The sequence below is a fragment of the Crocodylus porosus genome, unplaced genomic scaffold (assembly GCF_001723895.1).
Source record: "Crocodylus porosus isolate Cpor-Errol unplaced genomic scaffold, CroPor_comp1, whole genome shotgun sequence".
Taxonomy (NCBI): Eukaryota; Metazoa; Chordata; order Crocodylia; family Crocodylidae; genus Crocodylus; species Crocodylus porosus.
In genome coordinates this window covers 27196949-27211296 of record NW_017728914.1, presented here as the reverse complement: position 1 = coordinate 27211296, position 14348 = coordinate 27196949, and the positions used below count along the sequence as shown (strand labels likewise).

Here is a 14348-nt window from a genome sequence, read left to right as displayed (position 1 = left end):
TCTGATTGACTTCAGTAACAACGTGCAATATACCATGTATAAGTATTATTTGAAAGATTTGACTATGACTGAAGTGATCAGTGTGTAGGGCGGTGTATGTGTGAAGCCTGCAGATTGTGAACTCCACCCAGACATCTAGGCACGTAGATTCATGACAGCGGGTTGGGCTCCATCTTCCCAGCCCATATGGAAACTGTCTCTGTTGGCCCTGAAAAAAGACGGGCTTTTGTCCCACACAAGCTTCTGTGAACATGAGGTTTTGGTGCACGTAGGAGAGAGTCTGCCCCCATTATGGTTTTTCTGTTTTCAAGGTCATACTGAAGTGTGACTGCATTTTTTATTTTGAATGGCTGTAGCCAAAATGCCTGGTGTACCAGATACAATGTTCTGTAAAGATCTTCCCGACAATTGCCCAGATTGCTTTCATTTGTCTACAGTGCAAGTTTGGAAGAAAGTTTTTGAGTATTGGCCAGCAAAAGAACTTTGCATTCCTTTTTGTTATTATTCATTCTGTTGTATTTAATTACTTTATATTGCTCTTCTTACATAATAAGGAGCTCTACTGTACTTCACTAATGAATTTCTGTAAAGGATTTCATTTAGCATGCTTCATGCATTGAGCTAATTAAGGGAAAAAAATCATTCTTTAAGCTAATTAACTGTGGTTTTTAAATGCATCCTTCTGGGTTTTGCATAAAAGTATAAACATTTCAAAGCAGCAGAAGTCTGAATCCTAATGAAAACAGAAGAGAAACTGCAGTGTGTGTTATTCCCCAGTATAGTCCCATTTGGTCTAATTTGAAATAACTTGATAAGCAGAGCACAAGGGCAAAATATTCAGAAACTGAATCGTAGCAAAGTCATGAGTATCTCCACTTCTCTTCTGGAATAACTTTCATTTAAAAATGGTACATGGTGGAAATACAAGAAAAGCCATAGCAGATGAGAGAGGGAGGAAAAGGCATGTTATAACCAATTAAAAATCAAAATATTTTGCTGAAGGAAATACTCTTTTTCCTCCTTAATTCCTATCTAGACTGTTTTTTTAAATTTTTTTTTCACATAAGGTGTTTTGTAGATAACTGACAAACGGCTTGATTTCTTTCTCATCCAGACTCAAGGTTCCGGCACATTTTGTGAGCAATTAGAATAGATTAAAACAAGCTTTAATGCACCCACAAATTAGAGTTTGCTGTATCACCTGAGTTCACAGGCAGGTATTAACTTCCCCCATAAATTAGACAGCAGGGGACTGGCATCTTTTTATATGCATGTAGCACCTTGTTAACCAGAGGAAAAATTCACATTCTCAATCGAGTTACTTTAGTTGCATCACCTTACTCTTACGTTGCCACTCATTTCCTCCTGCCTGATGATTTATGAACTCTAAAATTTGCTATTCAAAATTCATGCTGTGTTGCCAAGTTGAGATGCTATCAAAACAACTGAAAAAGTAGCCTGCCCTTGTGTGATGTCTAAACCAAATTTGCTAAATGATAATGCCTATTTCTTGTCTTTTGTTACATACAGGATTTTGGAGAGGATGATTCCCTCTACATCACCAAGGTAACAACTATTCACATGGGCAATTACACCTGTCATGCCTACGGCTATGAAGAGCTATATCAGACCCACATCCTTCAGGTGAATGGTTAGTAAATGGCATATATGACAATCCACTGAAAATGTTCCAGTAAGCAATGCTGAATGTTAATCTTGTTCTCATGAAGCTATGAAATAGAGCAGGAGGATTTTTCTGCAAAGGAAAAATTTAAACAACTATAGGCTTGTCCACTCATGTTGTTACTGTGGTGTGTTCTGATTACACAAGTGGACAAACACATAGTTGTGTCGATTTTTTACCAAGGTAAGCAGCATAAAGTGAGTCTGAGTAAATATATAAATACATTTAGCCCACCTTTACCAATAAGCTTCACCAATTTCATGATCTAGAATACGATTCCTGTCTCACTTAGTAGTTCAGACTGTTTATACTACTGCAGGATTCCTGTTACCAGTTATTAGCATGAGGCCAGATTATCAAGTTGGTTTAAATGGTCCCAGTTCTATTGAGGTCACTTTGCATCAGGTTCCAAACAGAGGAGGAAACATTTTACAAACAGTAAATTTCCAAGTAATTAGAAAACCAGACTCCTGACTCCACTTAATTAGCATCTTATTTCACAAGTAGTCTCACTGGAGCTGGTGCTTACCTATCATCAGCAGAAGTCCCTTGCAGTCAAGGATGATTGTCTTCCATGATTGCCCTATCTGTGGGTCCAAAGACAGATGACAAGGCCAGTCTGGGATCAACAGGTTCTATTTCAACTTGGGTGTGTGTTTCCATGCAGGGTGGGTGACTCTGGATTCTTGGTTCAGTCTGTGACACTGTTTGCCGCTCCTGGTTTTGCATCACATGTTGTCATTGTGAGGTGTCAAAGTCCTTGCAGCATCCTTCCTCCATTTATGGCAGTCCTGGGCGATAGTCTCCCATGACTTGATGTTGACGTTGCATATTTTTAAGTTGGCCTTGAGGACATCCTTAAGGTGCTTTCTCTGCCCTCCTCTTGAGCATAGGCCTTGACTGAGCTGGGAAAATAAAACTTGCTTCAGGAGTCTGGAGTTAGACATCTGGATGATGTGACTGGCCCAGCAAAGTTGATGTCAGATGATCATTGCCTTGATGCTCATGATGTTTGTTTGCTAGAGGACACTAATGTTGATGTGTCTGTCTCCCCACTGGATTTGAAGAATCTTCTACAAGCAGTGTTGATGGTATTTCTCCAGTGACTTGAGGTGTCTCCTGTAAGTTGTCCATGTCTCAGCTCTGTACAGTAAGGTAAGGATCACAACTGCCTGATAAACCATGAGCTTGGATTTGAATTTGAGGTCATGAACTTCAAACACCAATTTCCTCAGGTGTCCAAAGGTTGCACTTGCACAGTTGAGGCTTTGCTGAATTTCTTTATCAGTGTCAACTTTCTGCAAGAGATGACTTCTGAGATACAGAAATACTCAGTGTTCTCCAGAGTCTCACCATAAATCTGAATTGCTGAAGCTTGTTGATGGAGGGCCTTAGCTTTCCAAATGTTAAGCATCAGTCCTATTTTCTTGTATGCCTTAAAAAAGATGTCGATGATTGCCTGAAGATCTGCTTCTGAGTGAGTACACACTACAGCTTCATCAATATACTGGAGCTCAATAACTAAGGTCAGAGTGGTCTTGGTTTTGACTCAGAGTTGGCTGAGATTAAACAATTTACCATCCATTTGGTAGTTCAGTTCCACTCCGACAGGAAGCTTATTAGTGGTCAAATGTAGCATCATGATAAGGAAAATCAAGAAGAGTGTTGGAGCGATGATGCAGCCTTGCTTAATCCCTGTCTTAACCTCAAAAGGATCTGTGATAGATCCATTACTGAGAACCACAGCTCGCATACCAAGCCAGTGAAGAATGGTGATGAATTTCTGTTGGCATCCATACCTCAGAAGGATCTTCCACAGCACTTCTTAGTTGACAGTTGAAGGCTTCCCTGAGGTCAAAGAAGATTGTGCAGAGAGGCATATGTTGTTCCTGGCATTTTTCCTGCAGATGACAAGCAGGGAAGATTATATCAGTTGTGCCTCTTGAAGGGTAAACAGGAAAGAGAACTCTGCCTTCATGGAGTTGGCTTTTTCATTAAGAATGAACTCATAAACCAAGTCAATGAGTTCCCTATTGGAATTAATGAGTGCCACATGTCTCTCTGTCTCAAATTGGCAGGGAGCCAATAAACCACTGTCATCAGCATGTATGCCCCAACTCTTGATGTCATGAGTGAAGCAAAGGATGAATTCTATGCCAAACTTGACCAAATCCTTTCTGACATTCCAGAGGAAGACAAGCTTATTCTGCTCTGCGATTTCAGTGCCAGAGTCAGAGTGGACTCAAATCACTGGCAAGGAAGGAGTGGGAATGGTTAGCTAAAATGGCATCCTCCTTTTGACCAAACGTGCAGAACATAGACTCACCATCACCAACACCCTGTTCCACCAGAGAAGCAGGTACAAGACATCATGGCAACACCTGTCATCTAAGCATTGGTACTTGAGTGACTACATCACTTGTACCCAGGATTGCAAAAATGACCACATCACTCAAGCTATACTGTTCAATCACTTGATGATTGCCAGCCCAATCACTGATTCATTCTCTCAGTTATATCATTCAAACTGGCTCCCAAATAGTGGCTGCAGCAGAAACAATGGCAATGGAAGGTCAACATCAAAAGACCCAAGGACTCAACCAAGCAAGACCTCTTCCACCAACACCTCAACAAAAAAACTGGTGAATTCCAATAAAAATGTTGTCAGCACTTGGGGTCCACTATCACTCTTGCCTGTGAAGAGACACTTGGATTCTCTACCAATAAACACCAAGACTTGTTTGATGAGAATGATAGAAAGATCCAAGAGTTGCTCAACCACAAGTGCAAGGCCTTTTGTGCCTAGCAGAATTAAGCCAACTCCAAGAAAAATAAATTGGATCACCCACAATCCACTGTAGGAGGTCCAAAGGAGGACCTGTGATATAAAAAACAGATGGCGTAAAGACAAAGTGAAAGCAACTCAACATCTCACTGACATCCACGATATGTGTGGTTTCTTTAGTGCCACCATCTATAGTCCAAGCACTCAAAGACCAACCCCTTTGAGAACTAAGGATGGGGGAAACCTGATCAAGGAAAGGGGAGCCATCAACAGAGCATTTTGAAGACTTTCTCAATCAGGACTCTGTTGGCAAGAGTATTCTCAATTCCATCCGGCAACACCCAGTCAGAGACAATCTTGGAATCCCTCCAACCCTTGATGAGGTGAGGGAAGTCATCCAGCAGATAAAGAACAACAAGGCATCTGGAACAGATGGAATGCCTGCTGAAATCTTCAAGCAGGGGGAAGAGGAACTTACATCACAGCTCTGTGCCCTCATCTTAAGGATCATGGTGAACTCAGGGACACCATGATCATGACAATCTTCAGAAAGCCGGGTCTGCCTGTAGAAATTACAGAGGGATTGTCTTGATGTCCACCACAGGAAAGATCATTGCAAGAACCCTCCTTAACCATCCCCTTGCATTTGCTCAAGAGCTTCTCCTGGAATCTCAGTGTTGGTTTTGGGCTTACCTATACAGCGCTCAAAATCAGAGTCACATTTTTGCTTCCCCCATTCCTGGTCTGGCTTGATACTGCAAAGGCCACTGCCTAGTAAAGCAAAATAGGGGTGTTCTGCCGAATCCCTACCAGCTAATGTCCCTTGTACAGAGTCTACACATTGCCCTACAGCGACATTGTTACTTCACCATCCTTTAGTGCTTCCAAAAGGAAGTACTAAAGCATAGCTCAGTAACTGCTTGTACTGCGCTGTGTATGCGGTGTATGGTTAGTTTTTGCCGCTGTTTTGCCATAGTGGTGCGCTAAAACAAGGGACCACACCACTATGGTGAAGTAGCTGCCAATCATATGTAGACCCACATCACCCTCTGTCTCCATAGCGATACACTACAGTGACATAGCGCGTTGTTATGGTGATGTAGGGTGACGTAGACGTCCCACATGAGGAGTGGGAGAACTACACTCTGAACTACAGCATGATTCTCAGCTGTCCCTTTTGAGCATCTATCTGCCTGTGCTGGTGAAGCAGTGTAAAGCTGGTAGGTCTGGGCAATGATAGTTTTTATGTCTTATGCACCCATCCATCTGTTAATGTACAGACAGAAATATACAATGCTCTAATTCAGTGCATTAATTTCAGCCGAATATGGGTGAGTTTAATCCATCATACCTTAATAAGCATTGTATGTCTGCTATGAGGGGCTTTGCTTTAATGAAGTTCATTACTGCGTTATTAGTGTAGGTATATTAGAAAAAGTTGTGTCTATATTAGATTTACAACAGCCCTTTCAGGTACTATGTACTTTTCAGGCATTCATAAAGGAACAGAATTAGATTGCTGCTAAGGGCAGATAAGTACACGGTATAGTAGAGGTTAAGGCAAGGAGAACAAATAAATAAGGATTTTAATGCAAATCAGGGGTCGTAAAAGTGATCAGGGTAAGAGTCGTGTGGATAACCCAAGAAAGTCATACATTGGAGAAAAGAGGAACAAAGCACTAAGGTAGTTTGACTGGAAATGAACCTAATGTTTACAGATGATATTTTTTCATCTTTTCATATGGTAAATGGTGAAATCCCAGAAATACAGGTAACTACATTGTACGTGGTTCAGTGAGGAAAATAGGTTTCCCTCCTCAAAATGTTATTTGTTTGATGAATGACAGTTGAAAGAAAAGCAAGCTAACAACTTAATCTTGTATATATTATACAATGTATTATGAACCTTGAATGGAGTTTAGTTGGCAGGCAACAATGTAGATTTTGTCATCCCTGAGAATTAAAGACCCAAAGGCTTTGAAACTAAAACCAAAATGTAAGAAGATTAAATGGAATGGGATTTTTCACTTAGTGGTTCAAATCTGAGACATACTCAAGCTTGTCACTCAGATGTTACATTTTGTTGGGGGAGGGATGGATGATGCTTCTAAATTAAAGTAGTAGAGAGAGTTTTGCAAAATAGCTCTGTGCAGCTTTTGTTATCAAAAAGGAAAGCTTTCCAGCACAAAAATCCTCTCTCATTTTGCCCTTTAATGTTGTAATATGGTCATTGAATACTCGTGAAAAATATCGTGCACACTAATGTCAAAGAGAAAAAAACAAATGTGATATAGTAATACTGTAGCCTATAGAAATCCTTGTCTTATACAGGGTCCAGTAATCCCATGTGAGACACTGGGCTTTGCGAAACTGCTTTGTTGCAGCACTTAACGTGGTTGGCTACCCTCCCACATCGCTTAGCTCTCTTCTTTTCCACTTGGGTGATTACTCGTTTCAGCAAGTGATGTCAGGTCACCAGATCAAATACTGATGACAGAACTAAGCTGCTTCACCAACAGGAGATGTTGTGGGGTCCCAAGACATATCCCTTCTTGGGAATCTTTTGTCTTTTTCTTTACTGAAGTTCAGGGGCAAATTCTACCATTTCCCCGGAGAGGAGGAATAGGGGAAGCAGCAGCATCATTGCTTCTGGGTACTGTGACAATCTGGTGAATCTGGCTATGTAAAGCATATGAACTCTCTTCAGTACTAGGGACTCTTCATGTCTGTCTGTATCAGACTTCAGACTCCATTTTGAATGTGGGGCTTCTTTCTCATCTTACCTCCATGTTGAACCGAAGCTCCATGGGGGGCAACCCAGAGGTAACAACAGTCTTTGTTAAACTTCAGTGATCCAAACTTTAATGAGCTACTGCCCAGAATAAGTAGTTTTTCAAGTCTGTGCTCTATGGGGGAGTTCATGCCCCACCCTGCCATGGTAACCTGACTACAAAATGGAGCACTTGGTGAACCAGATCAGCTGATCACACAGCACACACAGAGGATTGAAAACTATGAAAAATGGTCTCACCCACCATCTGAAGGAAGGAATCAGAAAGTTTACTGCAGGAGTGAGAGGAGACTCCCGACTCCAAATGTAAAGTCATTTGCAGAACAGAAGGGAAATAGAGATAGGATCTCAGACTCCCCCAAAGACTCGGACTTAAGCTAAAAAGAGCGGTGAGGAAGCTGAGGCAGGGAAATGCATCCCAGTGTTGTACTGTGTGTTGGGAGCTATATATTCCTTGTGCCACTTAAAGAGCAGTTATGTTAGAAACCTTTTCAAATCTTGAGTAATGCATGTTTCAACTATGCAGAGAGGTAAAGGATAAACCCTTAGTGCCCGTAGGGTTGGAGATATGGGGAAGGCTGTGCTTTAAGCTGCAGGGGAATCACAGTGCTAGCCACAAGTTCTATGACCCTGGTTTCGCAGCTCTTAGAAAAGGGAGCAACATATGGAGAAGCAGCACCACAGCAGTGTGGCAATGCCTACTCAGATTGAAGAGGCTGACACACACCCAAGCCAACAGTGTCAGCTTTACCAAAATGGTGACGAGCCCACAAGTTGTCTTGCCTGCACCAGTTATGCACCGGCTGTGAGGCGTAGGACTGCACTCAGCAGCAAGGATCCTTCCTGCGCTCACCACACTGCTCCAAAACATGTAGGGGGCTGGGAAGGTTGAGCCGTCATTGCACCAACCACAAGCCCACTGTGACAGAGAGAGAAATTTAGCAGCAGTCAGATACTACAGTGTGTATAATTAACTGCATCAATTGTCCCTCTACCCTTAATGCACCCCTGCCTGAATGCACTGGATCTGAACAGAGAACGGTAATTCCCTTTTGCAGAGAATTATAAAGTCTCTAGCGTTGGTTTGGTTCCAGCGCAAGCAATAAATATAAAATATTGACATTTTCCCTGAAGCAAAACAGAGCCCTGAATCCAACACTACCTAGGAGCCCAGCTACCAAGGAGCCCCACACCTAGAAAGGAGGCTGTCTGCCAGGCTCCAGAAGAGCTAGGGGCAAGTGGGCAGGAAATCAGGCAGGTTTCTGTCATCCCCCCTGCCTGTGTGGCATCAAAACTGCATCCAAATCAAACCATCTCCACAGCATGTTTAAACAAACACCTCGTTCTCACAAAAATGTTTCACCATTTCACCTGTGCATGACCATAATGCAGCCGTATGTGATGGCTTGAGCCACTGGCTTTGTTCCTATTGCCAACCTCTATTTCCTACATCAAGCAAAGCAGCGTTCTCAACTCAGAAATAGGAAGATAAACACAGATGCAGAAACAAGGCAGCGTATGTAGCCCCAAGAGAATTTCAAGTAACAGCTTTATAACATTACTGAAACAGTTAAGATGCAGCCCACTCTAGGCTGGTGTTTCTCAACCTTTTTAGACTCAAGGCATCCCTTGTGAGATGCAAGGCACCCCTCAGAAACTCCCAGCTCTTAGCTTTCCTTGTGTTTTGACTGTGGCAAATGGGGCAGAAACCAAGGCAGCCGATCAGGCAGGGGAAGGGGATCAAAGTGGCACTCAGGGAGGATCTTGGACACATTTGTGGTATGCCTGCCAAAAAGTTGGCCCCCACTGAACTAGAACATTACTTTGGCTGAACTGGTTGATCAGTTTTAAATAATCAAATGTAACATTGCTATGTTGTTCACATTAGTCAGCGATACAGCAACAATTTTTTGTGAAAAGAGCAGGGAGCTCTATACAATTCCAAAGAAAGAGAGGAGATATCGCCTTGTGACTCTAACTGAACCCACCGATCTAAAACCCCAGCCCCGTAACATAAGCAGGAATGAGCAAGCAGGGTAACAGCTCCACGTGCCAATCTAGAGGGGGACCAAGAATGGCAGCTGCTGGCCAAGCCGCCCCTGCCACTGTGCTGGCTGCCGTCACTGCCCAGGTGCAAAAGCAGCCATTAAACATTGTTGGCAAGATGGAGGCAGGAGAGGATGGAGTCATTTCTTCAGAAACTCAAGTGGTACGTTAATAGGCCCGGATGCCTCCTTTCAGTTCACCTTTGGGGTTACCAGCAAATAACAGCAGCAAAAAGAGTATATATGTTCTGCTCTGCTCCTCTAAATTTTACCATGATTTACATGCCAGGTGGCATTTGGATTTTGTATCATTTTCTTTCCCTTGAGCCTGGTTAGTCATTTGTCTCCCTTTAGCTATATGTTGACTTCTTGCATAGTGGCAACTGGTTATACAAAGATAATATTAATCACCGGCAGTGGGGAAGCATATTTAGTTCCCAGCTACAGAATGTGGTTTCTTAATTGCTTTCTACAATGTATATGAGAACTGGCCTCAGTGTCATGTACTATATCTGACCATTAATAGCCATCCTCCAACTAGATTTCTGTTTTTTTCTTTTAGGAATGTATCATTGCCATGTAATGTAATACGTGAAAGATAAGCTTGAGGCATGACGTTTAGAACCTATGCCAGATCCAGATTCTAACTATTTGTTAAATGAAATGTTCTTTCAATTCAGGGTTTAGTTGCGGGGTGATCTGTATTGTTTTAGATGCACTAGATGTTAGTCTCATTTACTGATACATCTAAAAAAAGATTTCCTTTAGTCCGACTACGTGAATAAGCTTTTCACCATAGTTCCCTTTTTGTCACACTGTAGGTAGCTCCACCCCATAGCAGTCAAAAGGTCCTCTCTGGAACCAGAAGCCCTCATTAGAATTTCACTGGAATATAGCAGGTTTAATTTTGACTTCAGAGAAATGTAATATAGTCCTTCCCTTTCTATCCAAATAGATAACTTCAGAATCAAGATAAACATGTTGTTTCCTTAGGCCTCCCTTTGAATTATTGGATTGGCTTTCCACTTCATTAGATCAGCTAATTTTGTTTTGCCTAAGAAGGCACAACACTGCCATTACAGTAAGCTTCATTCCTAAGATATATTAGTGGTTTTGTGGCTTTGTACCATGGCACAGTATTAGGCATTTTTTGTTGCTGTTGTGGACTCTACCGTACTTCAGATATTATTGTTCCTGTGCTCTATTTTTGTAGCCAGGGACCTGGGGACCTCAGTGCAAGGTTTATGTACATTTTTCTTAGCAGCAGCTCCTGGATGCAGACTACAAGTTTCACAGCTTTCGTTCCATTAATGGTTTCCCAGGATCTTGAAGTATGTCACAGGCAATAATGAATCAAGTTTCATAACCCATCAAAGGCACCGAATAAAATACCACATTTTACATGTGGGAAAACAGAGACACAAATAAATTACAGGACTTTTCTGAGGTCAAACAGAAAACCAGTGGTTTGGGCAGGAATGGAACCCAGATGTCCCGATTTAAAAAATCTAGAGCGTGTATCCTCTCTCGTTGGGCATGTCTAGATGAAACGGGCCCTAAATTGAAGTGGTGGGTTTGAAACAACACCGCTTCAATTTAGGGCTGATTAAATGTTGTGCACCGCCCCCCACTACCACCACTTATATACCTGTCTCTCTGGTGGGGAGGGTGAGCTGCCGGTGGGCAGAGCAGTCCCTGGGCTGGGGCCGGGGGGGTGCTTCCCTCCACAGCAGTGGCACCTCCCCTCCCAGGTGGAACTGGCCTGCAGGCTCCCAGCTTGGGCGGCCCCAGGGGACACCGCAGCCACAGAGGGAAGCACTGGGCCCCCGCACAGCTCAGAAAGGCAGGCTCGGGTGAAGGGGGTGGGGATCAGGCTTGCCGCTTTTCTTGGGTGGAGCTGGCTTTCCCGGGCTGCTGCCAGGCTGCCTGCAGGGCCGCGGAGCTGCATGGAGCCTGGTACTTCGCTCCGCGGCTGCAGGGACAGCAAACTAAAACTCCCTGGAGGAGTTTGTTCGCTGAGCCCCAAGTTATTTAAGGTGCATTACGCCACCTAATTTCCTTCCGCGGCTGTAATTAATGCACAATACGGCACCGAAGTATGCAAACACCGACACCATTAAAGCGGTGCAGAAGCGGTTAGCCCGCTTTAAAGTGTCGTACGCACACACCCCTTGTTTTGTCTACACACAGCCTATGGCAGCAGAATCTCACGGGTAGTTAGTGTTTTTACATGTGCTTGGTAATACCTGCTCACATGTTTAGTGATACCACCAATGACATGATGAACGTTGTTTATTAACAATAAAGTGTAAATAGAAATATACACTAATTTTGACATAGAAAAATGCGAGTAGAAGGGAGAGCTGAAGACCACCCTAAATATTGGATAAACAATAACAGCAGATGCAGTTTGGGCCACAACGTAAGACACCTCCCACTGAATCTCTGTCATATGCATAGTGTGTATGTCACAGCTGACCTGATGCATCTGTTCTTAGATCAACATCAAAGTTTAAATCTTACACAACTTATGCAGTATTGATAAAAGACCCTCGTGTTTTATAAAGAAAAGAATTTTAGGAAATTAAGAGAGTAGAAGGCTCTAGAGTCAAAACTAAGCCGTGTGAATCTCGCATGCGGGTGTATCTTTGATAGCAGGGAAAAGGAGTACCTACAAAATGATATTCTTTTTCTGCAAACTGATATCACCTGGAAAGTTTATACTGCATCTAGTTTTGTTGAAAGAGAAAAAAGCAGTTTATCTTTTCCACCGAAAAGAGTTGCTGAGAATACAGAATCCCGTAAAATTGTAATCAGCTATGAAAATTGATAGTTTGCATATCAAGAGACCACTGAGTGTAGGGAATAATTTTGCTTGGTTCCCGCACTCTGGAAAACATCAGCATAAATCACAATATTGTACTCCATGAAAATGGTTACTAAGGGCCATTGGATTTTGAGTCCAATTATAAGGACCTTGTAGGAGACATTTCTAATAGTGGAGATATGTTTTAAACAATGCAATGTTTTGTTAACTTGGCAGCCAATAGAATTGAGAGGGGCTGCTAATTTATTTCAGTAGTGACCTGAAAGGATTAAAACACCTGAGATAAATAATGAATTTAAATAAAAACTAAAATACACAGATGCTATAGTAGCAATGTACTGCTTTGGGCCTTGGTTTTGTCAGCATTTCACACAGTGACTTGTGTCTTACTACTGGGAAGAATGATATTAATGACTCCACTCACAAATTAGGTATTACTCTGCATCAGCAAGTGCTGCAGAATCAGGTCCTTTACAGATAAGTCTGTCTACCTAATCTCCACTTGAATGAGCACTGTTCCTTTACCACTTTGCTTAATGTAACAGCATATTATATTGCCTTTGGCTGCAGACAAAGTAATGATATACATTCGCTAAGGGAAATGGCAAAGTATAGTCCATACATTCCAAAGTCTGGAGCTGAAGTCTTTGCAAGTTTAAAATAAAATGTGCTTTCATGGAATGTATTAATTTGTAGCAAGGATAATAAACATGCATTCTGCAATTTCCGGGTTAGCGCAAAGCAGTTATATGCAATAATTTATATAGGCAATGATTTTATGAAAAGACAAGGAAAAATAAATAAAACTTAAAATGGAAAGGAACAATAGCAAGTTATGGGAAGAAAACAAAAATGGAGCTATAGCCCAGATTTTGAAGTTGAGCGAATGTAATTTCCCCATTAATCGTTCTGGAAAAAAGATGTACACTGGGCCATAATTTCAAGTTAAGCCAATTTTAACAGAGTACAGTTTCTAGGGTACCTAATAGCTACCTTTTGCAAGGTTAATATGTTCTGTTCTCAGAGTTGCTAATAAAATATGTGAAAGGCCTTGGATCCAAGCTATTAAGAAAGAAATACGGAGATTTAAGCAACCTCTATTTTGCTAGTTAGTGCCTTATTTACAGAGGGCATAATCCTGCACCATTGAAGTAAGGGGGAGTTTTGCCATTAGCTGCAATGGGAACTGGATCCGCCCCAAAATGATCTAGTATCATGCAAAACATTGTACCAAGATTTTGAGAGTATTCATTGGGCAATATTTTCAAAGCACTGTGTAAGCAGTGAGAATTATTGTTTTAAAATTGCTTTCAATTTAGGTTAAAAATTCAAAGGCATCAAAGTTTTAAATGTAGGTTCCATTGTCAAAGGTGATTTAGGAACTAGAGCAGATTTTCAAAAGCATTTAGGCCCCTGAGGATGCATATATGAAAAGCTGCTAAGCATAGCCCCAGTTAATCTCAATGAATGTAAGAACCTAGGGGCACATCTACACATTGCCCTACAGCGACGTTGTTACTGTGTCATGTGGTAGTACTTCCTTTTGGAAGTACTAACGCATGGTGTAGTAACCGCCCATACTGTACCATACGTACAGCTGACGGTTATTTTTAGCAGCTACTTCACCGTGGCAAAAACGGGGAAACGTGCCACTATGGCAAAGTAGCTGCTGATCACACATAATCACCCTAGGTGGTTTGGGTTTCTTTGAAAATTGCACTTGATATTGTAAAGAATATAAATGCCTTTGAAAAGTTGGCCTATAAAAAGCTAGAAAATTACACTGACCTTCTACTTAGTTCTACAGTGTCTGCTTCACTCCCACAGAACAAAAAGGGGCACTAGATACTCAAAAGCTCATCTAGGTCATGCAGTTGGTCCAGTAAAAGATAGAACCCACAAAAATTTGTGCCACTGACTTTCAATGGCATTTAGGCCCCTGCCACACATTACACTTAAGGCATGATTAGCCAGTTACTTACCCCTTAAGTTGTCACTCAGCTACACATTAAAGCAATTAATGGCATCAGAAAACAAATAAGACACAACGTTATTCCACAAAAAGTGTGGCAGGTTCCTATGATGCCATTAACTAAATGTGTGGCCAAGTGCACCCCCAGGGCTGGGAGCCCAGATCAGATGATGGCGCTCCCAGTTGCAGAAGCTGCCTTGCAGCTGGGAGTGCTATCAGCTGTCGGGGCTCCCAGCTGTGGGAG

The 14348-nt window shown here is 42.1% G+C and overlaps 1 protein-coding gene across 1 annotated transcript in view; it reads left to right on the top strand.

Moving 5' to 3' along the window:
• The window catches only part of FSTL4 (follistatin like 4), an 85390-nt gene that overhangs the window by 31880 nt on the left and 39162 nt on the right, over positions 1–14348 (top strand). Inside the window, exon 3 of the mRNA XM_019534728.1 lies at positions 1531–1651. Coding sequence (XP_019390273.1) covers positions 1531–1651 — 121 coding nt within the window. The remainder of the gene's footprint in view (positions 1–1530; positions 1652–14348) is intronic.